Here is a 20090-nt window from a genome sequence, read left to right as displayed (position 1 = left end):
TGACTGCTCAGAATGATGATCATAGCTTTATGCAGCAGAGAGAGACTGAAGCCACCGTCTCCTCCTTCCCTTTCCTCCTGACAATTATCAAAACAAATAAAAATGATGTGGCTACCTTGGTCATCACAGGTATCAAAAAAGCATGTACTTATTCTGTTCTAGTTGACAAACCATCTAATACATTTGATAAGAGAAAATAATCTATTGGAATCAAACTTTTTGATGATAAAATGAGTGCTCATAAAGAATTCATTGGATTTGCATTATTAGAAGTGATGGATGAAAAATCCATTGATTCTTTTCTTAACAAGCCTTATCTAGATATAAACAAGGCACATTGGGAAAGTTAGTGATGGGCGCTCAGGGTAAGGATAAATACAGAGCATATGAGAAAAATATAAAAAGATAAAGGTTCATATTTTTATTGAATGAGTCATCATCAATATCTTCTGCGAAACCTTTTTGAGAAGAAAATATATACCTAGCATTCCAGTGTTTTACAAGAGGAGATGGTCAGGAAGACCCAAGGTCAGGAAAAAATGGCAAAAGAAACACTTGTAATATTACTACAAGAAATTGCATTCGGGATGAATTCTGCTTCCATAAAATGTTTTCCTTATTTTAACCTACATTATGGCTAAATATTTGGCTATGTACTGTAGATTATTCTGGTTCCAAGTTGTGTATACAGTTTCTTTTCAATGCTGAAATCAAGTGAAGACAATTCTTTCGCTTCTGAAAGACCAACAGCAATTATATGATAAAAGATATTTATATATGAGTAAAGTAGATGCTGAAAATCTCTTGATTGATTTTCAGCCCCATGATGCCAGATCTCTTTGAATTCTACAACCATTGATGAACATTATTGGATAAGAATTACTTTAATAGCTTACAAGCATTCTTTTAAAGTTCCCTTGGGGAGCAGGATACTTAAAAGAGAATTAACCAGCTTTTTCTCTTTAATTGCTCTAAATATTGCTGATGCTTTCTTTTTAACAATTTGAAGAAAATTCAACCTTTCAACCCTTAACTTGGAGAGAATAAATCTGCTGGATCTTTGATATTTTCCAATTAGTTGGACCTTAAATAACAGAGAATGAATAAAAAATTTTTTTTTTGGTAATATATAATATTTTATGATAATATACCATAGAAAATCCCTTATTAAGTTCTGTGAAAAAAACAGAAATTAAATATTCATCACAAAACCGGAGAAAAATTCCCTAAGCCTCAATGTTGTACACGGTACCTTGCCAATCTAAGGATTAAAACTTTTATGAACTGTAGGAGCTTTAATTTAAGACTAAACTCTGGTATGTGAATTGAATGGAAAAGAAGTTTGACCATGAAGAACTAAAAATTTTGGAAACAGAAAAATATCAAAAAGGTATCAAAATTTTTTCCAATAATTAAAACTGCCTTCTTTATATCAACAATTCAACCTGAGTTGATGAGCACAATTGAAATAACATTAAGCACTTGAGGAAAGTTAAAAATTGAACCGAATATTTGGTCCCAAATATTGTATATATCGCAAATATATATTCTTGTCTACACCCTTGATGACTAATAATAAAAAGTTAATTTTTTATGTTAAAGCTATAAAATTCTCAATATGTTATAAGTTTTTCATAATTCTAACGATTCCAAGAAGAAATCTTACGTCATATTGATTTAAAAACATTTGTAACTGCTGCACACTTATTCTAAGATCAGTTTCATTGAATTCATATGGTATATTCCAACCAAGAGGTCCAAACTTTCTACGCTCTTGTACTAATGCATGGAAAAAGCACAAACCAAACAGCAACCGTTTAAATGCAACATTTTGTTTACATCCTTCATAAAACTCAATGTCAGCAATAGGATCACCCAGCATAGACCTGAAAAAAAGATTTAAGAATTATTAAATGGTAATAAAACTAAAAATAGATCATTCCCCCTTCAGAGTGATTTGGTTACATGCCCTCCTTAGATGGCAAATGGTACCGAAAAATACTTTCAAAGGTTTGATGAGAAACTTACTGCCACAGACCATTTGAGGTACCTTGGCCTTCAACGTATGACACTGTTGAAATTTTTTTTTGGTTTATCAATTTATTGTCAGTTTTCCCACATGGAGAAGGTTAGTTTTCTATAGTATCATAATAATTATTATTAGCAATTATTATATATTTTTACAGTGTATCTATAACCAGTAATCCCTGAAAGTGATAAGGAACTGTACATAGCCTGTAAGAGAGATTCCAAGTCTATAAAAATGTATTTCTGCTTTGTATAAATTTTTAATTTACGTACTCCGCGATTAAAGGTTAAGAGAGGTACAAATATGAGTATGATAGTACTCAATACTATGGTACATCCTCTGAAACAGTGGCAGTACCTACTTCATTCTGCTTTTTTTTAATCTGAGTTGGCAGTATATTAGATTCATAGAAAGAGAAAATAAACAAAGAATTGTCGAACCTGGAATACATTTTTTCTTAAAAAAAATTGAAGTCTATAACAAAATTTACATTTCTTTCTTGTAACTTTCAAATGTTTTTGTAAACTATAAGAATAGCACAAATATGACCCCAGTGGTTGAAGAGCCCAAACAATTGTAAATAAATGAATAAATTTTTTTTTTTTTTTTTCAATTTTCGCTATACTTTTTTGTTTTAGTTTATTCCATATTTTCAGCTATACACATGCTCATAGCTATATTTAAATGTAATATTTATAAAAACTTGAATTGAAAAACATAAAATTTATTTTCTCAAATACAACCACCTTTATCTATCATTGATCAAAACTAGTAAAATTATTTACAAGAATATAGATGATAAAGTATTATTGATGTTCATTCTGGTTAGCTCAGCATTTTTATCCAAGAACGAATTGTAAATCAGGAACTTATCTTTAATATTACTTTGCTTCTTCTTCTAAGGTAGATAATTATGTTAAAAGAGATCATTAGAGGTTAGTTAAATGGGAGAATAAAAATGTTTCTAAATATGAATAAAAATCAAACCTCGTAATATTGGCTCGTAAACCTTTTGGAGGCTCATTAGTCATTTTTACCCCATTTTGAAGAACCAAAACAGGAAAATGGTCAGCAGGATAAGAAGTTAGCCAAAGTCGAAAATCAGGATGAGTAGAATCTGGAGTAAGTTCTTCGCAAATCTAACCATTTGAACAAAAATAAGCTGATAAGTTGATTGATGACTACAAGATAATTCAAAACTAGCATTCTTTCTTAGTACACTAACAATGAGTAATCTCAGTATTTTTATTTGTTTTGTATACTTGATACATTTCACAATAAACAAGAACTTTATCTAATCTCTGAGATACTTCATGCAAAGCAAGAAAACAAACTATGAGTTATCATTTAGTTGGTGGAGTCAATGTGTTCATGAAGTGATAATAATTAATAGAATATAAACAATGCTGTATGAAAATGTCTGGTCACTTTTGATTAAAAAGAGTCTTAGGCACACAAGGCGAGATGAAATCGAAGCAAGAGAAAGACTCAAAGTCCAAGGAAGATAAAATTGAACTAGATGTGATTGATTACTAGGCAATCTATCGCACCCAGTTCGAGTCTCTCTTGCTTCACAGTTAGTTACTAAGCAACCAATCACATCCAGTTCAATTCTATCTTGCTTTGACTTCAAGTCTCTTTCCCTTTGATTTTATCTTGCCTCGTGTGTGAAGTCACTATTACATAACTTTTCAACAAAAAATAGGAACTTTTCCCTGTTATCGAAATTTTCTCTTGAAAAAGATTGAAGAATTGATCCTCCTCAGAGATTTCATTTTTTTGAATCTTGAGAATTCATTTATAAGAATTATGATGTGTTAATTACTTAGATGATAAGTCATAAACTAACTATTTTATTCATTTCTTTTTTTTTTTTTTTTTTGTTCATTGTACAGGTACATCGTTTATTTGGAAAAAAAGAGTGCTACAATACAAAAAAGTGGAATTTTATAGAAGACCCATTTGAAGTTTGCCTATTTAAGTTGAATTATTGTAGTTCTGAATTATTTACTGATAAAATTTCTTGTCAGAAAGTTTCTTAGCCAACACCACCTTATTTATTCAAAAAAAGTGGTTAATCTTAATTTTTTTTTTTTTTAAATTATTTAATCATAAAACAGGACATTTTTAGAAATAGAATCTAAAAATTTTCTTTTTCCCCCAAGAAATATAAGTGAATAAAAAAGTTCTTAACAAAAACAATAAAAAGCAAAAAATTTCATATTGTGGCACTCTTTTTCCAAATGAGCTGTATAATTCATATTTTTAACCAAGGAAATATTATTAAGGGTCAATAAAATAATTTATCATCGCAAAAGATAAATTTAGTCTTGAAAACTCAAAATAAAAAATAAATTCAAAAATTGCTTATTTTATAAAGAAAAAGTTCAAAATAATAAACTAAAAATAAAACTAGTTAAAAATATTCTAAATGGAACAGATCAATAAAGGCATAGCCTATTTAAAAAAGTTATACTAAATTTGAATTATGCAACCTTCTCTAAATTTGGCATCCAGCTCTTTGCTAAATGGCAATTCTGAAGAACAACCCAAGTACCAGTTCTAAGGGCATCATTTATCAGCCTCATGGCAATAGGTCCCTGTCCTTGTCCTAAAGAGAGGGAATTCAAACGATTCCCACCAAATCCCTAAAAATGAGAAAAAGAAAATTTACTAAATTAATTTGCCATGTCTAATGAATAAACATTGAAAAATTATTGCACATATAAACTTTTTATGATATTTTATACAAATGATAGCTATTTCTCACAGTATTTCAATAGTACAAGAGTTTTCTTATTATCAAGAGTTTATGTAGATGAAGAGATATCTTGAGAAATTGGAATCAGGTCCATTATTATTGAGGAGAAAATGTATCACATAATTATTATAATCATCAGAGTTGTCATTACGACCAATCATTATTTTGTGGCCTCTTCCATAAGCCTTCATCAGTTGGCTCAATCCAATGATGGATCTTTCCAATTTATAATATGTAGCATGAAATATTTTAGATAATTACAGCAGTAATTTTTTTTTTTTTATCAAATATTAAGGAAACCATTTAATTGAACCTTTCTTTTTAAAAAAAAAAAAACAGCTAAATTTCTTAATACAGTAGAAATGGACAAATATTTAATTAATTAATATTTTAATTATAATAATGGATTATGATGTATCTTTATGATTAATATATTTAATAATTTTATCAGCTTTTACTGAAAGTGCTCAAATTCCTTTTTCTTCAAGATCACCTGCTGCTATTGCAGCTCCTACTCCTGTTTTGGCGTAAGCTCATTCTTCTACTTTAGTGACTGCGGGGATTTATTTACTTATCCAGTTTAGTGAATAACTTTAAGTTATGGGTATGGGTATCAAGTTTGAAATTGATTTAGTCATTAGTCATTATTGCATCAATCAGCCTATTTAGTACAGTAAAATTGTAATTTAACAATTCTTTTTCTTAGAAAAATTTTATGATACTTGTGGACAGAACATTATCAGTTGCCTGATACAATAACCAGATATCCTAATAACATATGACATTACAAGTAAAGCCACTACCTATATAATAAACAGTTTAAAAAATATAAGTTTATTATATAGCAATTATTTTTTCAAATGAAATATTAATAAAGCATAAATCTTAAATAAAACAAGAATGAAAAGGAGGTGAAATTCATCTTTACCATGTCATCAGCAAATTTCAATAACGTAACAGTCGGATCAGCACCAGGTGTCAATATAAAGATAAGTGGTATACAACTATGGGAATCAGCAAATGATGACTGGAGATCAAACACAGGAGGTTCTATGAAGGCTTTACCGATTTCATCTATGAAAACAATACTTATCAATTCACTTAAAGAATACAAAAACTTAATGTATCATAAAACTGTTAAGGAAGAAACAATGAGTTAAAGTGGTATCAGGTAATAACTCTGAGGTAAGGATATGTTAAAATGAATTACTATATTAAATGATTAAATTAACATTTTATATTTTATCATAATCAAATAACAACAAATCCTACTGTATTCTGCTTTAAAAATGTCCTGCTTATCTCTCAAGAACAGAAAACAAAGGTTACCAAGTAGCTTTCCTAGCTAGTCAGTTCGAATTTATGTATGATTAGGTGAAATATTATTATTTATACCAGGGAGTTAATAATAAATGTACTTTCTCAGTTGACCTCTCTTTCTCTCTTTAATGATTTGAGGACCAAGTGGTGATATTTTTACAAATTCATAAAACTGATACCAATTTACTATAATATTGACTAGTGATTAATGAAATTAACTGCTATTATACTTTGTAATATTGACAAGTGATAATCTCTTTTCAAATAAAAAAAACTTGATTATTAAACAAAAAAAATCAGAAGGGTACAAGCTAAAATTGCGTTAATGTAAATTAATTTAATTCTCATTTTCCCTGGGATATATGCAGCAACAAGTAACAATTATATGCTCTAATTTTTATTAGCCTATAATGTCAATAATACTGGTACTGCACCATACTAATTTCTTTGTAGGTAATGTTAAATTAAAATGATGATAATGTAACTTACCAGTAACAAGAATCTGGACCGCTGGAATCATCTTATCTGATCTGATGCATCTTAAAACCAAAAGTCTTTGAAATTCTGAAAGATTAGTGTTCCATGGAGGAGGATATTCAAAATGTTGAGGTTCTAATGAATCAAACATTTCTTTCCACTTGTCAGTATTTTCTACAAAATGCTCCCGTAATCCCTTTGGAATACAGATTTAGAATTTATTTATGCTTTTGTAATGTTTAATTATTCCAATTTTCTCTTTTTCCTTAATAAAGACTCTTCTACTTTGTTGATTTAAAAATTTAATCAACTGGCATTGCCAAATTTTTGCTCTAAATAATAATTCATAGGCTATTATAACTCATAAAGTTTTATATTTATAAAACTTATACTGTACAATATAACATATATAGAAAAAATATGGAAAATTATTTACAATAAAAACAAATTTCTATACCAATATACAAAAACTCACCAGTTGATCAAAAGTAAACAATACATACATAAATTAAAAATAAAGAAAAAGATTTCTGGTACAATAAAATGAACAACATAAAATTAAAAAAAATACAAAAGTCACAAATAAATTAAACACAACATTAAAAAATTAAATAAATAACTACATTTTAAGAGGAGGTGATATAAGAACAGTCCAATCTCTATATTATCATTGCCGGAAGTTTTAACTGTTCAATATGGACAATTCTCCTCTTTTTAGGTTCTCGTATACTCTCTATCGTAACTACATTATTCTCCCTAATGATTATCACGCTGAATGGGCTCTCGTATTGCTGTATCTCCTTACCCCTGTTAGAACCCAACTTTCTATATACAATCGTCCCAATTTTGATATCTCCCATCCTGTCTGTGACCTTTAGATTTTCCTGCACCACCCTCCTGGTTTTTCCTTTTCGATTCTTCCGTGTGCTTTCTCTCCATGTCCGTGAAGCCCAAAGAGGACCTCAAATGGTGAAAACCCTGTAACTGCATGTATGGAATGATTATAAGCTGCAATCGTCTTAGGCATAGCCATGTCCGGTTCTAGTCCCTGGTTGACCTGATATAACCGAAGATGGTCACTCAACGTGCCATGAAGCCGCTCTATGCCTCCTCTACTCTTGGGGTGCCCTGGAGTGTTGAGATGCCATATTACGTCAAGGTCCTTCATTTCCTTTCGAATCATGGCATTGTCAAATTCTCTGCCAGAATCTGATGAGATGCGCTCCGGAACTCCGTAGAATTGAAACCACAAGCGGAGAGCTGCCAATACTGCTTCCGAAGACCTGTCCTGCACCTGATGCGCCATTTTTGCCTTACTGAAGAGGTCAATCATGGTCCCTTCCATGTAAATGTGTCAATTTGTAAATCTTTCAGCGGTGCGGTCTTCTCCTGTCTTCCTTTAGGCGGATGTCTCTCGTACTTAGTGCGTAAACAAACCTCACAGCTTCCTAAAATCTCTGATATAGTCTTCCTCATCCCCCGCCAAAAGTATCTTCTCTTTAAGGCCTGCATAGTCTCAGGGATTCCACGGTGATTAGTCTTACCCTGATGATACACTAGGGTGACTTCTTGATGTTCTTCTTCTTCCAAAAGGGTTTCCACCATCAGTTTGCAACGGATAAATGTCCAGTCCATTCCTATCAGTTTATCACGCCATAGCTGCTTGATCTTCTCCCAAACAGTTTCATTATCAACATAAAGGTGATACTTTTCTCCAGGTTTCGAAACATTATTCAACGTTTCACGGATTTGGTGTTTTTTCATGCCTGGCTGTGTCCAGATCGTCATTATTTTACTTCTCCCATATTCACAAATCTGGCATACTGATTCGTCTATTCCCCTCAAAAACTCGTCCATCAGGCGCTGGAAGGTTATTGGAGCATTTTTGAGGCCAAACGGCATCCTTGAAAATTCATAGTGGCCTTTCTCGAATGTGAATGCTGTCTTATGTTGATCTTTAGGGTGCATTTTGATTTGATGATATCCGGCCTTTAAGTCCAATGAGCTGAATACCATCGCCCCAGCCTGTCCAAAATGTCTTCAAATCTGGAGATTGGATACTTTTAGTCTATGGTATTCTCTTTCAGCTTCCTGTAATCTATCACCACTCTGTATTTTTCAGTAGTATCACCTGGCACGCTCTTCTTTTTTAACTGTCCACAATGGACTATTGTATGGGGATGTACTATCATTAATTATTCCCTAGTGTTTTAAACTTTTGAGCTCTTCCTGGATGTGGAAGCATAGCGCCTGCGGTTATCTCCTCTCTTTCACATATGTAACCTTATCTTCTTTTAGTATGATCTCATGAACTGTCTTCCCGGTTGCCCCGAGCATGTCTCCTTCTTTAAAAAAAATATCTTTATATTCCCTCTTAAGCCTCTATCTCCAGTCCTCAGCCTGATTGATTGCTCCAACCCGTGCCCCCTCGGTTTTTCTCTGTCGCTGACATTTGTACATTTAACCCCTCAACTTAATTCTCCACTTCCTTGATATTCTTAACCCAAGCACCCACCTTCCCTAGTAGGTCACATCCCACAATCACTTTGTATTCCCTCGGTAGACTCCCTACGATATGTACCAGCAAATTCTCTCTACTAAATCCCCACCGGGTCAAACCTATCTCTACCTTCCCCAGTACCACACAAGGGCCACCCATGGTGATTAATTTAATTGACATTTCTGGATCTGTCCATCCATTGTTTCTAGGGCATCTCGGCACAAGATGGTATTGGAACTGCCGGTGTCCACTAGGCACCTTACTCCAGCTATCTCTATTATAGGCAGACCGCCGCTCTTCTCCCTCACTTTATAATTCAGCAGTGTACGGTCGCCCCTCTGCTGACAACCCCTTCAGATGTCTCGTGTCTTCCTCTCTCCAGTCCCTCGCCTCCATTCTCCTCTGTTCCCTCATTTCCATCTTGTTCCCTTGACTACCTCGGTTCCGTGGCTCCTTGACTTCTTCTTCGGTCTCTGATGCTCCTGATGCTTCAGTGGATTCATCTGAAGATCTACTCAACCTATGGTGGCTTCTTCGTATTTGTTGGGCGTTGATCTCCATTGGTTCGCCCCGGTCCACATCTCTTCTTCGGTACATGTATGGGCACTGTTTGGCTATGTGCCCCATATCCCTGCATTCAAAGCATTTCGTGTGCAGGCAATGCGCCACTAAATGCCCAATCTTTTCACAACCATGACACTTGCGGTCCTCCCGCCGACTATTACTTCTGGGTTTAGCCAGGCTTCTTCTGTTTTCTTGGTTGCTAGCTCTCTTCTACCCTCTCCATGTCCTTTTCTCCTCCAAGGGTTGGGCATGTTTCTGGGCCGTTGGTATTCTATCCTGGCCTACCCTGGCTCTTCTACTTCCATTCGGGCCTCCACTTCTCTAGCGCTTGCTTCAATGAGATCTTGCTCTGCAAGGGGTCTCTTTGTCGGCCTGAATTTTGTTGAGGATGCTTCTTTTTACTCTGCAAATGACCGCTGCTTTTAATGCCTCTGCATCTTCGCTATCGAGTGAATTTTCGATAGAGTTCGCTTCAATTTGGCCCATTAGTCGGTCACCCCCTTTAATGAAATGGCTCAATTCTCCTATTTCCCCGGGAAACTGTTCAAGGTCAGAAACGGCCTTCCTGGGCAGTTGTTGTGCGGTACTTTTACCCATTCAAGTGTTGTAGCGTGGACTCCCGCTAAAGACTCTTCTGGTAGTGGAACAAGCTCCGGGGGTGGAGGAGTCACCTCCATGGGAGGTAAGTTCTGAAGTTATTAAATAAACAGTATAGTTTACATAATTTTTTTTTCATATCATTGTTTATTTTAAGTTAATACTATTTTATTTCTTCCTTCCTTTTATTTATATATAATTTTCTTTTCACTTATTTTTTTACATAATATTTACCCTACCTTAATTTACCTTTTGTAAATAATGATCTTACTATTTCAAAATGTTCTTAGTTGTTTTTGTATCTTTTTGGCCCTGATAAAGTCCAACAAATTCAACATGGGATAATAAATAATTGAAAACTATTTTTTGTTCTTTTTGACTGCAACCCCGACCATCTTCTTCATATTTAAAAAATATATAGAATTACAGAAATAAATCTATAAAATGCCTTAGATATATTAAGATCATGAACAGACTGGAGTCAAATTAAGACCAAGTCCTATATATAAAATAGGCAGATGAGAAGAGAATTGAGGCATAAACCATGGTTCTAAACAAAAGGAAAATTTCTGTTGTAATTTCAGGATTATTGTAAAAATATACTAAGAATATTCAAGAACAATTTTTAAAAAGTTAAACAAATAATTACATGAATTATTATTAAATAAGAGTACAATGATGGTTGACCGTATGAAAAATCAAGGAGATGATCTGAGCAGTTTAAAGAAATTAGATACTTATTATAGAAATAATGCTATCTATTTATTTATTTAAATGCTGACATTTTGAACCGCACTGTAAGTCCATGACCAAGCCATCAGTTGTTTTATTGAATAGTTTTATAATAACAAAGAGTCTCTGAACCTACCTAGCACTTCTAATTTATTAACTCATTGTTTTTGGACTACTAATATCAAATTATAAATTACATTATAGACAATTAATGTGATAAACATTGAATTATATAAATAAAATTCATTCCATTTATACTGAAAATTGAAATATCATTTCAATATTTATTTTGGTAAGTATTATTTTATATTATGATCGAATATAATTACTTTATATGAAGAGAGATCAGAGAGTCGGCACAATTCATCCCAGGAGACTTGAGGAAGCCAGGTTGATGGGTTAGGGTGTGGATTGTCCAAACCTACTCCTCCAGTGAGCAAGAACATCCAATCTTCTGAGGAAACGGTTTTTCTTTTAAACATCAAATTAATAACAAGCACCATAGAAAAGAGCAGTTTATCCTGTAAAATAAAGGAAGCAATGAAAAAAGCATGTAAAATACTTATAAAACATTTCATTCCAGAAGGATATCTCAAAAAATGGGATAAATTTAACACATTTGTATGTTAAGAAGAGAGAGAGTCGACTGAAAATATGTTATTGAATTTGTAATCTTACAAGAACACCCTACACTTTGTTTTCTATGCTTTGAGGAATATTATTAGGAGACATCACTCCTAAGGGGCAAACAAAAGTTAGGAAGCTGGCCTGTGCAGAACACAATTTATTTTATATTTCTGGTTCTGGTCAAGATGGAAAAATGAGCAAGGTACCATTATGGTGATAAAATTTTAAAAATAAGCCATCAAAATGTTCAAATATTAAGCTGACTAACAAATGGTTATCGTATTATTCAATATAGCTTAAGGAATATCCCATTTTATAAAGAAATAAGATAAAATATTCTTTAGATATTTTTGTTGAAAATAAATACAAAACCAACATTTCTGCAATTTTCAACAAACTTTAAATTATTTTTTATTTATCTATGTCTAAAAATATTATAATTATACTTATTTAATAGTAATGTTTTACTTGAATACCGTCTATGAATTTTGCCCAACATAGTGAACACCTTCCTACTAAGGCTAGTAAGGTATCAGCAGCATCAAAGACAATCAGAAACAAAGCACAAGTGTGCTTAATAGAGAGAAGACTTTTGGTGAGAACATAAGCTAACACATGATCATTTCAGAAATAGTCAGATATTCCACAAAAAACCTTTCTGATAAACAACAGAACCAGAGTTAAATTCAAATATTGCAAAGGCCATATTAACTAGACACTAAAAAATACATATTTTATGATATAATTGTTTTTATCTTCCTCTTTCATTATATTGTGTGTATTTATAATAAAATGTTTATTTTTCATGCAAAATAAAAATTTGAAATAATTTATTAGATTGTGGAGATATGTGGGTAGCCCAGGCACCAATTTAAGTGGTGAAGTGCATTAACAGCAGAAGGTCTAAGACAACACATATTCATTCAGGTTAGGTTAGCAATATAGGAGGATTAGATATGGTGTAGAATTCAAACCATACATAATCGGTAAGTTTTAAGGGTATGCACCTTAAATTTTCACAGGATTAAAACTCCACTCTATAAAGTATTCACTTACGATCAAGTAAGGAATGGTAAGTCCTGAAGGTATAGACTTTAATTCCTTGCAGGTCGGTCAATACTCTCAATAAAGTATTTTCTTACAGTCAAAAGAGTAGCAAACTCAATAGAAATTCACTATTGATCCTTATGATAGGACAGGTACAGATGTGAGGTATTGCTCTGAAAGGTAAAGCATAGTGGAGAGGCCAAGTGGAGGTTGAGTGAAATAATGACACATAATTGGTAGCCAAAAGCGAGGTAGGATGATAGTCCTACCAAAAGGTTCTCGCAACTAATATGGCTCTAGCACCAGCTTCTAGAAGTATTAGTTCATTTGAAAGTAGTGGCAGCAAAAAGATAATAGTCTACATGAGTAGATATGTAAAACAAAGGTATTACGCGATATTAGGCAACATGTTTATATAGAATTTATTTCTCCAGAAGTTAGAATGCTTTCATCCAGGTGAGATAGTACATTGCCCAAAAGTAAAATGGCTTTACAGTGAAAGTTATTTTATTTTGTATTTGAAAATTGATGTATATCTGGGAGGAATTTGTTACCAGATCAATTTTAAGAACTATGATAGTTCATCCAGAAATTGTTCATTTCATGAGGCCAATGTTTTACTAGGTAGCAGTTTATAATTTTCGCTGATTTCATCGAGATCATAGACTTGATTTATGATTTATGAGACTTGATGAGCTATTTTCTAAACAAGTTGCTTAAACTCACCAATGAATAAATGTGCTCAATCAAGGTTAGAAAATTTTTTTTTCTAGAAATAAAAAATTGTTGAACTACACTGCTGGAGTCAGCCATATGAACCTTTACATCAACACCAACTTTAGAATTGAGTTAATTTATTTTTGCATCTAAGCTTTTTCCTTCATCAAAATGGAGTCCCTTTTCTCTGTTTTAATTTGATTATTATTATGGTCAGTATGGTCCACATCTCTCTGCTGGGTGAGGACAAATAAATTAGCTGTCAGGCAGTCAAAATCGTATTATTGACTACCATTTGTTGAGTTCCAAATTCTATTTTCTCAGTAGCTTGAAGATTGCTGCTATTCTCGAAAACAGCATAAGCACCAGCACTGGCAGCTGTTTCTATGAGATATCCAAGCTTATTCTCCATGGCTGCCATCAATCCACTATTCTTCAGAAGAATAGCAAGATAAAACTTCCAGTTTTATAATAGTCTTAAATGAAAAACTTCCAGTCGGTCCAAATTCAAACAGACAATTATTGCGAGTAGGTTGGTTGATGTATGACATGTCACAATCTCACAAGAGGAGATCATAACACAAAAAAAAAAGGCAATCCTTCCCCGCTGGACCCTCCCCGCTAAACCCCGTGGAGTGATGGTCCTATATCACTTTTGAAAAATTAGCTTAAAACGGGAAGAGGAGACTTTAAGATAGAGCAATATTTAAAAACCAAAAAAATTGAAAAACGGTATGAAAGTCATAATAGTCAAATTACCAGTTTGGTAATAGTTGTCTTCATAATACTTTCCAAAATAATGGAGAGAGACACAGAAGAATGATTGTAATGGAATCACAACCAGACCAATGACTCTGAAGCCCACTTCCAACTTAATAAATGGTTTAATTACTTCACAATTCTGGCCTCATAGCCTTTAGGTTATAAAAAGAACACAAGGAAGATAAAAAATGCAGTAGTAGTAAAAAAATATAGGTTAGATAAATATTGAATATCTTCTTCTTCTTTTACTGGCATAACAGGCACATGAGGCTGCCCTTGGCCTGCTCAACGGCCGCCAACCATCTTTCTTTATCTTCTGTAAGGGTAACTGGGATCCTCAGTTGTCGCAGATCCCGCCTCACAACATCCCTCCACCGGCTTTTTGGCCTACCACGTTGCCACACACCATCCGGAACGTAACTGTACAGTTTATGAGCCACTCTTTCCTTGCTCATCCTCATTACATGGCCAAGCCATTTAAGCCTCTGTGTCCTTATGTACGAGGAGATGCTACATTCCTTATAGAGCCCAAAAACTTCACCATTTTAAGATTCTCCCTAGAATTACTCTTTCAAACCTGTCTAGCAGGTTAATGCTTTTATTGCTTAGGGTCCGTTTCTCAACCGTATGTGACGACTGGCCTTATCAACAAAAATATTAAATATGCAAAAACAAATAATACTACTGATAATAAAGAGAAAGTGAATATTTCAGTTATTTTTTCAATTGTAAACATTGGTGAAATTTGCCAATGTAAATGGAATGATTATATTTTTTTTTACATGGTTTTTATCCACATACTCTGATAAATCCTCATACCCTAAACAACAATGTAAACACTTGGTGCCTGGGACTTGGAAGCCTTCTGAACTCTGGCTAACCAGTGGGTCTGGGTATTCCTAGTTGGCTCTTTTGGGCTTGGTTCAGTGGTCAACCCCAACTATACCATACCAAATCCAATAACCAATGGGTGTTGATGACCAGGCTGTTGAACACCGTTTTTTTTTTTCCCTAATAAAAATACCCACATTTTTAGATTTTGAGATGAGCAACGCCAGAACATGGAACATTAAGCCTAATAATGAGTTAGTAATTGAGAATTGTATGATATACACAAATGAAATAAATTAATTAAAAATCATAGGTTTTGCTATGAGGAAAGTTATATTTCTTGGTCAATTACAAAATTTTTGACAAAATAGACTTTCTAGGACTTTTCTATTAAAGAGATAAACCATCCTACAAACACTTCATTTCAGGTCAAGGACAAAAATATGATTCATAAATATTTTTATCTTAAAATGTTTAATATTTAACAATGTATTCCTAAAGTAATAAATTAAACAAAAAATACCTTTTCGAACAAACTTCTGCATATATTTACATACAGGGAATAAGTAAAATATTTAGATAATTCTTCAATTCTTTTTGGTACATCATCACATTTTTCAGTATTATCTATAGCCATTTTAAAAAGATTGACAAACCAAACAAGAGAATACTGGTACATTGGATCTATATTTGCTAAATTAGCTAAAAATAATAAAAATTAATATTAATAGTTTTTATTAAATAAATAGCTCTTATTAGTAATTATTATTAGTAGTAGCAGTTTCTTATTAGAAAAAATACGTCTCTTAGTAAATATATATAGGACCATCAAAATGTAGATTTAAGTGGTTTTATTTTTTTCATTTGAACATAAATAAATTTCAATCAGTGAATTTTTTTTGTTTAAATCATTAAAATCTTTTTCTGCGGAACCTAGGAGAGTTTCATAATAAAGTTCTACTATAAAATTGTAATTGAGATTGACTGATTGTGATTAGTTTTATTAATTTCTTTCCCAAAACTTACTAAGATTACATTTGTGATCTGAATTAAAATATTTGAATTTTAAGTAACTGTTGCTGAAAAATTATGCATATTTACTCAAACAAAAATGTTGTAGAAAATTGGTATAAGAATTTGATTTATAAGAATTATGGTAAATAAAACAATAGATGGCGACCTCGCTTGGCAATCATTTCTTAGCCTCAGTTGGTTTTTGGCATCAATCCAGGAAACATAGCCTTTGTCTTTTGTTATAAAACCCTCCCTAAATCCACAACAAATTGGTAGCAAAGTATGGTTTACTGTGTAAAAGGTTAGGTGGCAAGAGTAATTCATGTATATTAACGGATATATAAGCTTTGTGATTTTATTTAGAACTAACCGTCGGAATCAAAACACAAAGGACAATGGACGCCACCCAGAGTATTCAGTATTGAAAAGCTTGCTGCGAAAAATTATGGGATCTGGTTGATGAAAATTGAAGCGTATTTAGGAGCAGAAGGATTATATGAAGAAATAATAGAAAAAGATCTGCCGACTGGAGAAGATGTAGTTTGGACTAGGAAAAAAGTGTGAAAAAGGTTTGGGAAAAATTAAGAGAGAGGTTTGAGGGTGTTCCAGAGGAAAAAGTGATGGATTTAATGTTTGGCCTAACCAAAATTAAGAAAAACTGCAGTGAAACATTGGATGAATATCTTAAAAGGTTTCAATGTTTAGACCAGGAGATAGCTCAACTGGGTAAATCCCTGACAGAAGAATCAGTGAGATATATCATTGAAGGCTTACCACCCTATTTTGATCCAGTTGTTAACCCCATTTTGGCTAATAGGGAACATTAAATTCAATGAATTAAGGCAATTTTTTTTATCATTTGAAAGGACGAACGCTGTCAATGGAAATGAACAAGCATTGAAAATCCATTATAAATGATCAAACTGTAATCCAGCATCCTTGGCTACAGAATTTGCCTTATGTGCTATCAACAGTGACAATAGGTATCTGGTTGAGGAAGGAACTGAAGATGGAATGAATATTGGTAAAACTCATCAAGGAAAACTTAAAATGAAGACACATAGCAATAGGTGATAAAACAACCCTAACGTTCACAATGTTTTGATTCCAAAATTACCTGATGGTCCACTATCTGTGACCAAGTTAATTGAAAGGGAGAATAAAGTCATCCTTTCCCTGGAAAGAAGCATAAAAGATAGTGATGAACACTTCAAAGACAAAGTTCCTGCACCAAAAGAACAAGTGACATCTGATTAACAACAAGCATTAAACGATGATGAAGAAATTATAGATGCAATCTCTGATAGGCGCATATGGTCAAAGTGTTAAGCTTTTCCCTGTTTCAGTTGATAATGAAACTAAAAAAGGAACAAAAGATGATTATGAAAGATCTATGTTTATCATAGACTATGCAGTTGATGTTCAAGATCAAGAAACTACTAAAAGATTTGTTAAAAATGAGTTAAATTGAGATTCAGGTTCTGATGGTGAAACCGGTATAGCTATTGATGAAAATAAAAGTAAAAAACGAAAAAGTTGAAGAAGAGAAGGAACTGAAAACTCTTGTGTGAGTTCAGGAACAATAAAATTTTAGATAAAAATATTCAGTTATTAAAAGATTACATGTCGAACAGAACATATTTTATAAACGGAATATGGTCCGGGTGCGGTCAATTTAAACTCAAATGGTAAATTATGTACTATTTTTATAGAACATATTTAAGTGAAGCGGCAACTACTTCATTGTTTGATGAAAAAAATATTGATTGTGAAGCAAATAATTTACAAGAAGAAAGTAATAAATACCCTCATACCAAGAAGAGGAAGAAACTCAGAAAGAAAAAAGGATTTAGTAATACAACAAATATTGCCAAACCTCCTGTTAAAACAAATTTTCATAATGATTTCAGAGAATATTATGGTGAATATTATAATCCTGACTATGAAGAATCTGGATGCAGTCAAAAAGGGAGAAGTCCAAACCATCCACAACAGGACAGAAGACCAGTTGGGGATGTTTGAACCTAGGACTTAAAGTGTTTGTGAAACATTCAATTAATATAGGAGTATCTGCACTAAAAAGTAAAAAAAAATTAATAAATAAAAATAAGCAAAGTAATAAATAAAAGGAAATACTAATACAGATTTTAGGAAGGAAATTGTAGAAAATTGGTATTATTATTTGATTATTAAATATTATTGTAAATAAAACAATAGATGGTGACACCGCTTCTCTGGCATGGAGGAGGGTAATCCTTTGTTTGCCTCAGTCGGTGGCATCTATTCATGAAACATAGTCTTTGTCTTTTGTTATAAAACCCTCCTTAAATCCGGAAAAAAATAGTGGTCAAAGAAACATTAAAAAATAATTACCAATAATAAAAAAAAGTCCATAACATACATACTTATACTAAAAAATAGTACTGTTGTATAAACAGCAATTGGTTCATATTGTTTGCGAGTAGCATCAATTGATTTTTCCGTCACCTCAGCCACAGCTTGTTTTTGTGCTATTTCATTGGCTAATACTTTGGAAGAACTTAACACATTCACTGCATTTTCATCCTCCAAAATATTACCTTCAGATGACGATAAAATTTCAAGGATTTTGTCTTCAATTTCTTTTAGCATTCTATAAAAATTACAAGGAACATTTATTTAGTTAAACTGATCTGTTCATAAATAAAGTAAAAGCTTATGCAGATAGAAAAAAAAAAGTAAATACATAAACAAAACCAAAGTGAAAAATAACACATGTGAAATTTGTTTTTTATATAGAACTTCAATAATTTAACCTGGATGTTACCACCAATAGGTCCAAAACTCTAAAAGTTCGGATTAACATGAGACAAAAAATACATGTTTTATATAAACATTTTCCTCTTCACTACATATGATATATTTATATTAAAATGTATATTTTACATGCATAAAATTTATCCTTGATATGACTATTTATTTGTACAAGAAAGAAAAATTGAATCTAATTATCTAAAAACATATCTTTACCAATTTTAGTACTTGGACTTGCCTTTTATTATCTGCTCCAGAAACAATTAGCTGGTTTTTTTCCGACTCTAAATCAGGCCTGTCTTTTGCAACAACAATACCAAGCAACTGATCTTCTAATCCCGTAGGAGTAATCATAAAATTAATAAGAGTAACTTTAACAGCTATTTCAGGTAAGTAATGAGGGTTACGTAATTTAGTTGTAATATAAAATCTGAAAGAAAAAGAGTAACCAGCAAAATAGTAAAATGATCTAGAAAAATAAAGTATAAAGCAAAAGTATTGATGGAAGTATAATCACATTTTATCAATATTGATTTATTATACAATGTCGTATACAAATCATCTTATACAGGAAAAAAAATTGTGCATTAAAAATTACAAACATAAATTTAAAATTTTGTTGAAAGTTGAAAGCTTTAATATCTGCCAAGACATTAACTTTGTTATTTAAAAGTTAATGTGTCACAATAGTTAACGCAATGAATGAAAACATTGACGAATATCCCAGTCAATTTAAGAACTTAGTTTTATCTGGAATGCTTTTTATTATTATGGCCTTATAAATAATTAAATTAATTATAAAATTATTAATAAAAAATAATTAAATCAAATTATTAATAATTTAACAACTAACAGTACACACAAAATTGTCAACAGAATTTGAGGCAATTTTATGTTTTAATGGAGGGACAAGACACTTCCTACTCCCAAATATTTTATTGAGGGGCCTCTTCAATATTTGATATGAGTGTCTCTGACCTCCTTATTTCATAGTTATTTTCCCGAAAAAAAAAATGCATAGAAAATTTGAACATATTGTACATGTTATGTTCAGAGTTGATTTGTAAAGGAAAATCTTTCTGTCGGTAAATTAATTTAAGTTTTTTTTCTTAAATACCACTGACAAATCATTATGGAGAACTACTAAAATACAAATCTTTCAACCATCCACTTCTCACTGAAAATAAGACTTGGACACGATCAGGTGAAGACAAAACTCAAATGTTCGGCGAATACCTCTTCAAAACTTTTAACCCCCATCCTGATATCCTTAATCCAACCCATCTTGAACATGTTGAAGCAGTGATTACAATTCCACT

The 20090-nt window shown here is 32.2% G+C and overlaps 1 protein-coding gene across 2 annotated transcripts in view; it reads right to left on the bottom strand.

Annotated features, from left to right (window-relative positions):
* The window catches only part of Dhc36C (Dynein heavy chain at 36C), a 105440-nt gene that overhangs the window by 7684 nt on the left and 77666 nt on the right, over positions 1–20090 (bottom strand). For both annotated transcript variants that reach the window (XM_014428644.2, XM_067048387.1), the window contains 9 exons: positions 19010–19201; positions 18384–18610; positions 15488–15666; positions 11310–11501; positions 6600–6783; positions 5719–5864; positions 4525–4677; positions 3017–3168; positions 1667–1886 (listed from right to left, as the gene is read on the bottom strand). In XM_014428644.2, the coding sequence (XP_014284130.1) occupies positions 1667–1886; positions 3017–3168; positions 4525–4677; positions 5719–5864; positions 6600–6783; positions 11310–11501; positions 15488–15666; positions 18384–18610; positions 19010–19201 (1645 nt within the window). The remainder of the gene's footprint in view (positions 1–1666; positions 1887–3016; positions 3169–4524; positions 4678–5718; positions 5865–6599; positions 6784–11309; positions 11502–15487; positions 15667–18383; positions 18611–19009; positions 19202–20090) is intronic.

Source organism: Halyomorpha halys, unplaced genomic scaffold (genome assembly GCF_000696795.3).
Source record: "Halyomorpha halys isolate HHAL.00 unplaced genomic scaffold, Hhal_1.1 Scaffold730.1, whole genome shotgun sequence".
Classification (NCBI taxonomy): Eukaryota; Metazoa; Arthropoda; class Insecta; order Hemiptera; family Pentatomidae; genus Halyomorpha; species Halyomorpha halys.
Note: the sequence above shows the minus strand (reverse complement) of the source record. Positions and strands in the feature narration are given on the sequence as shown.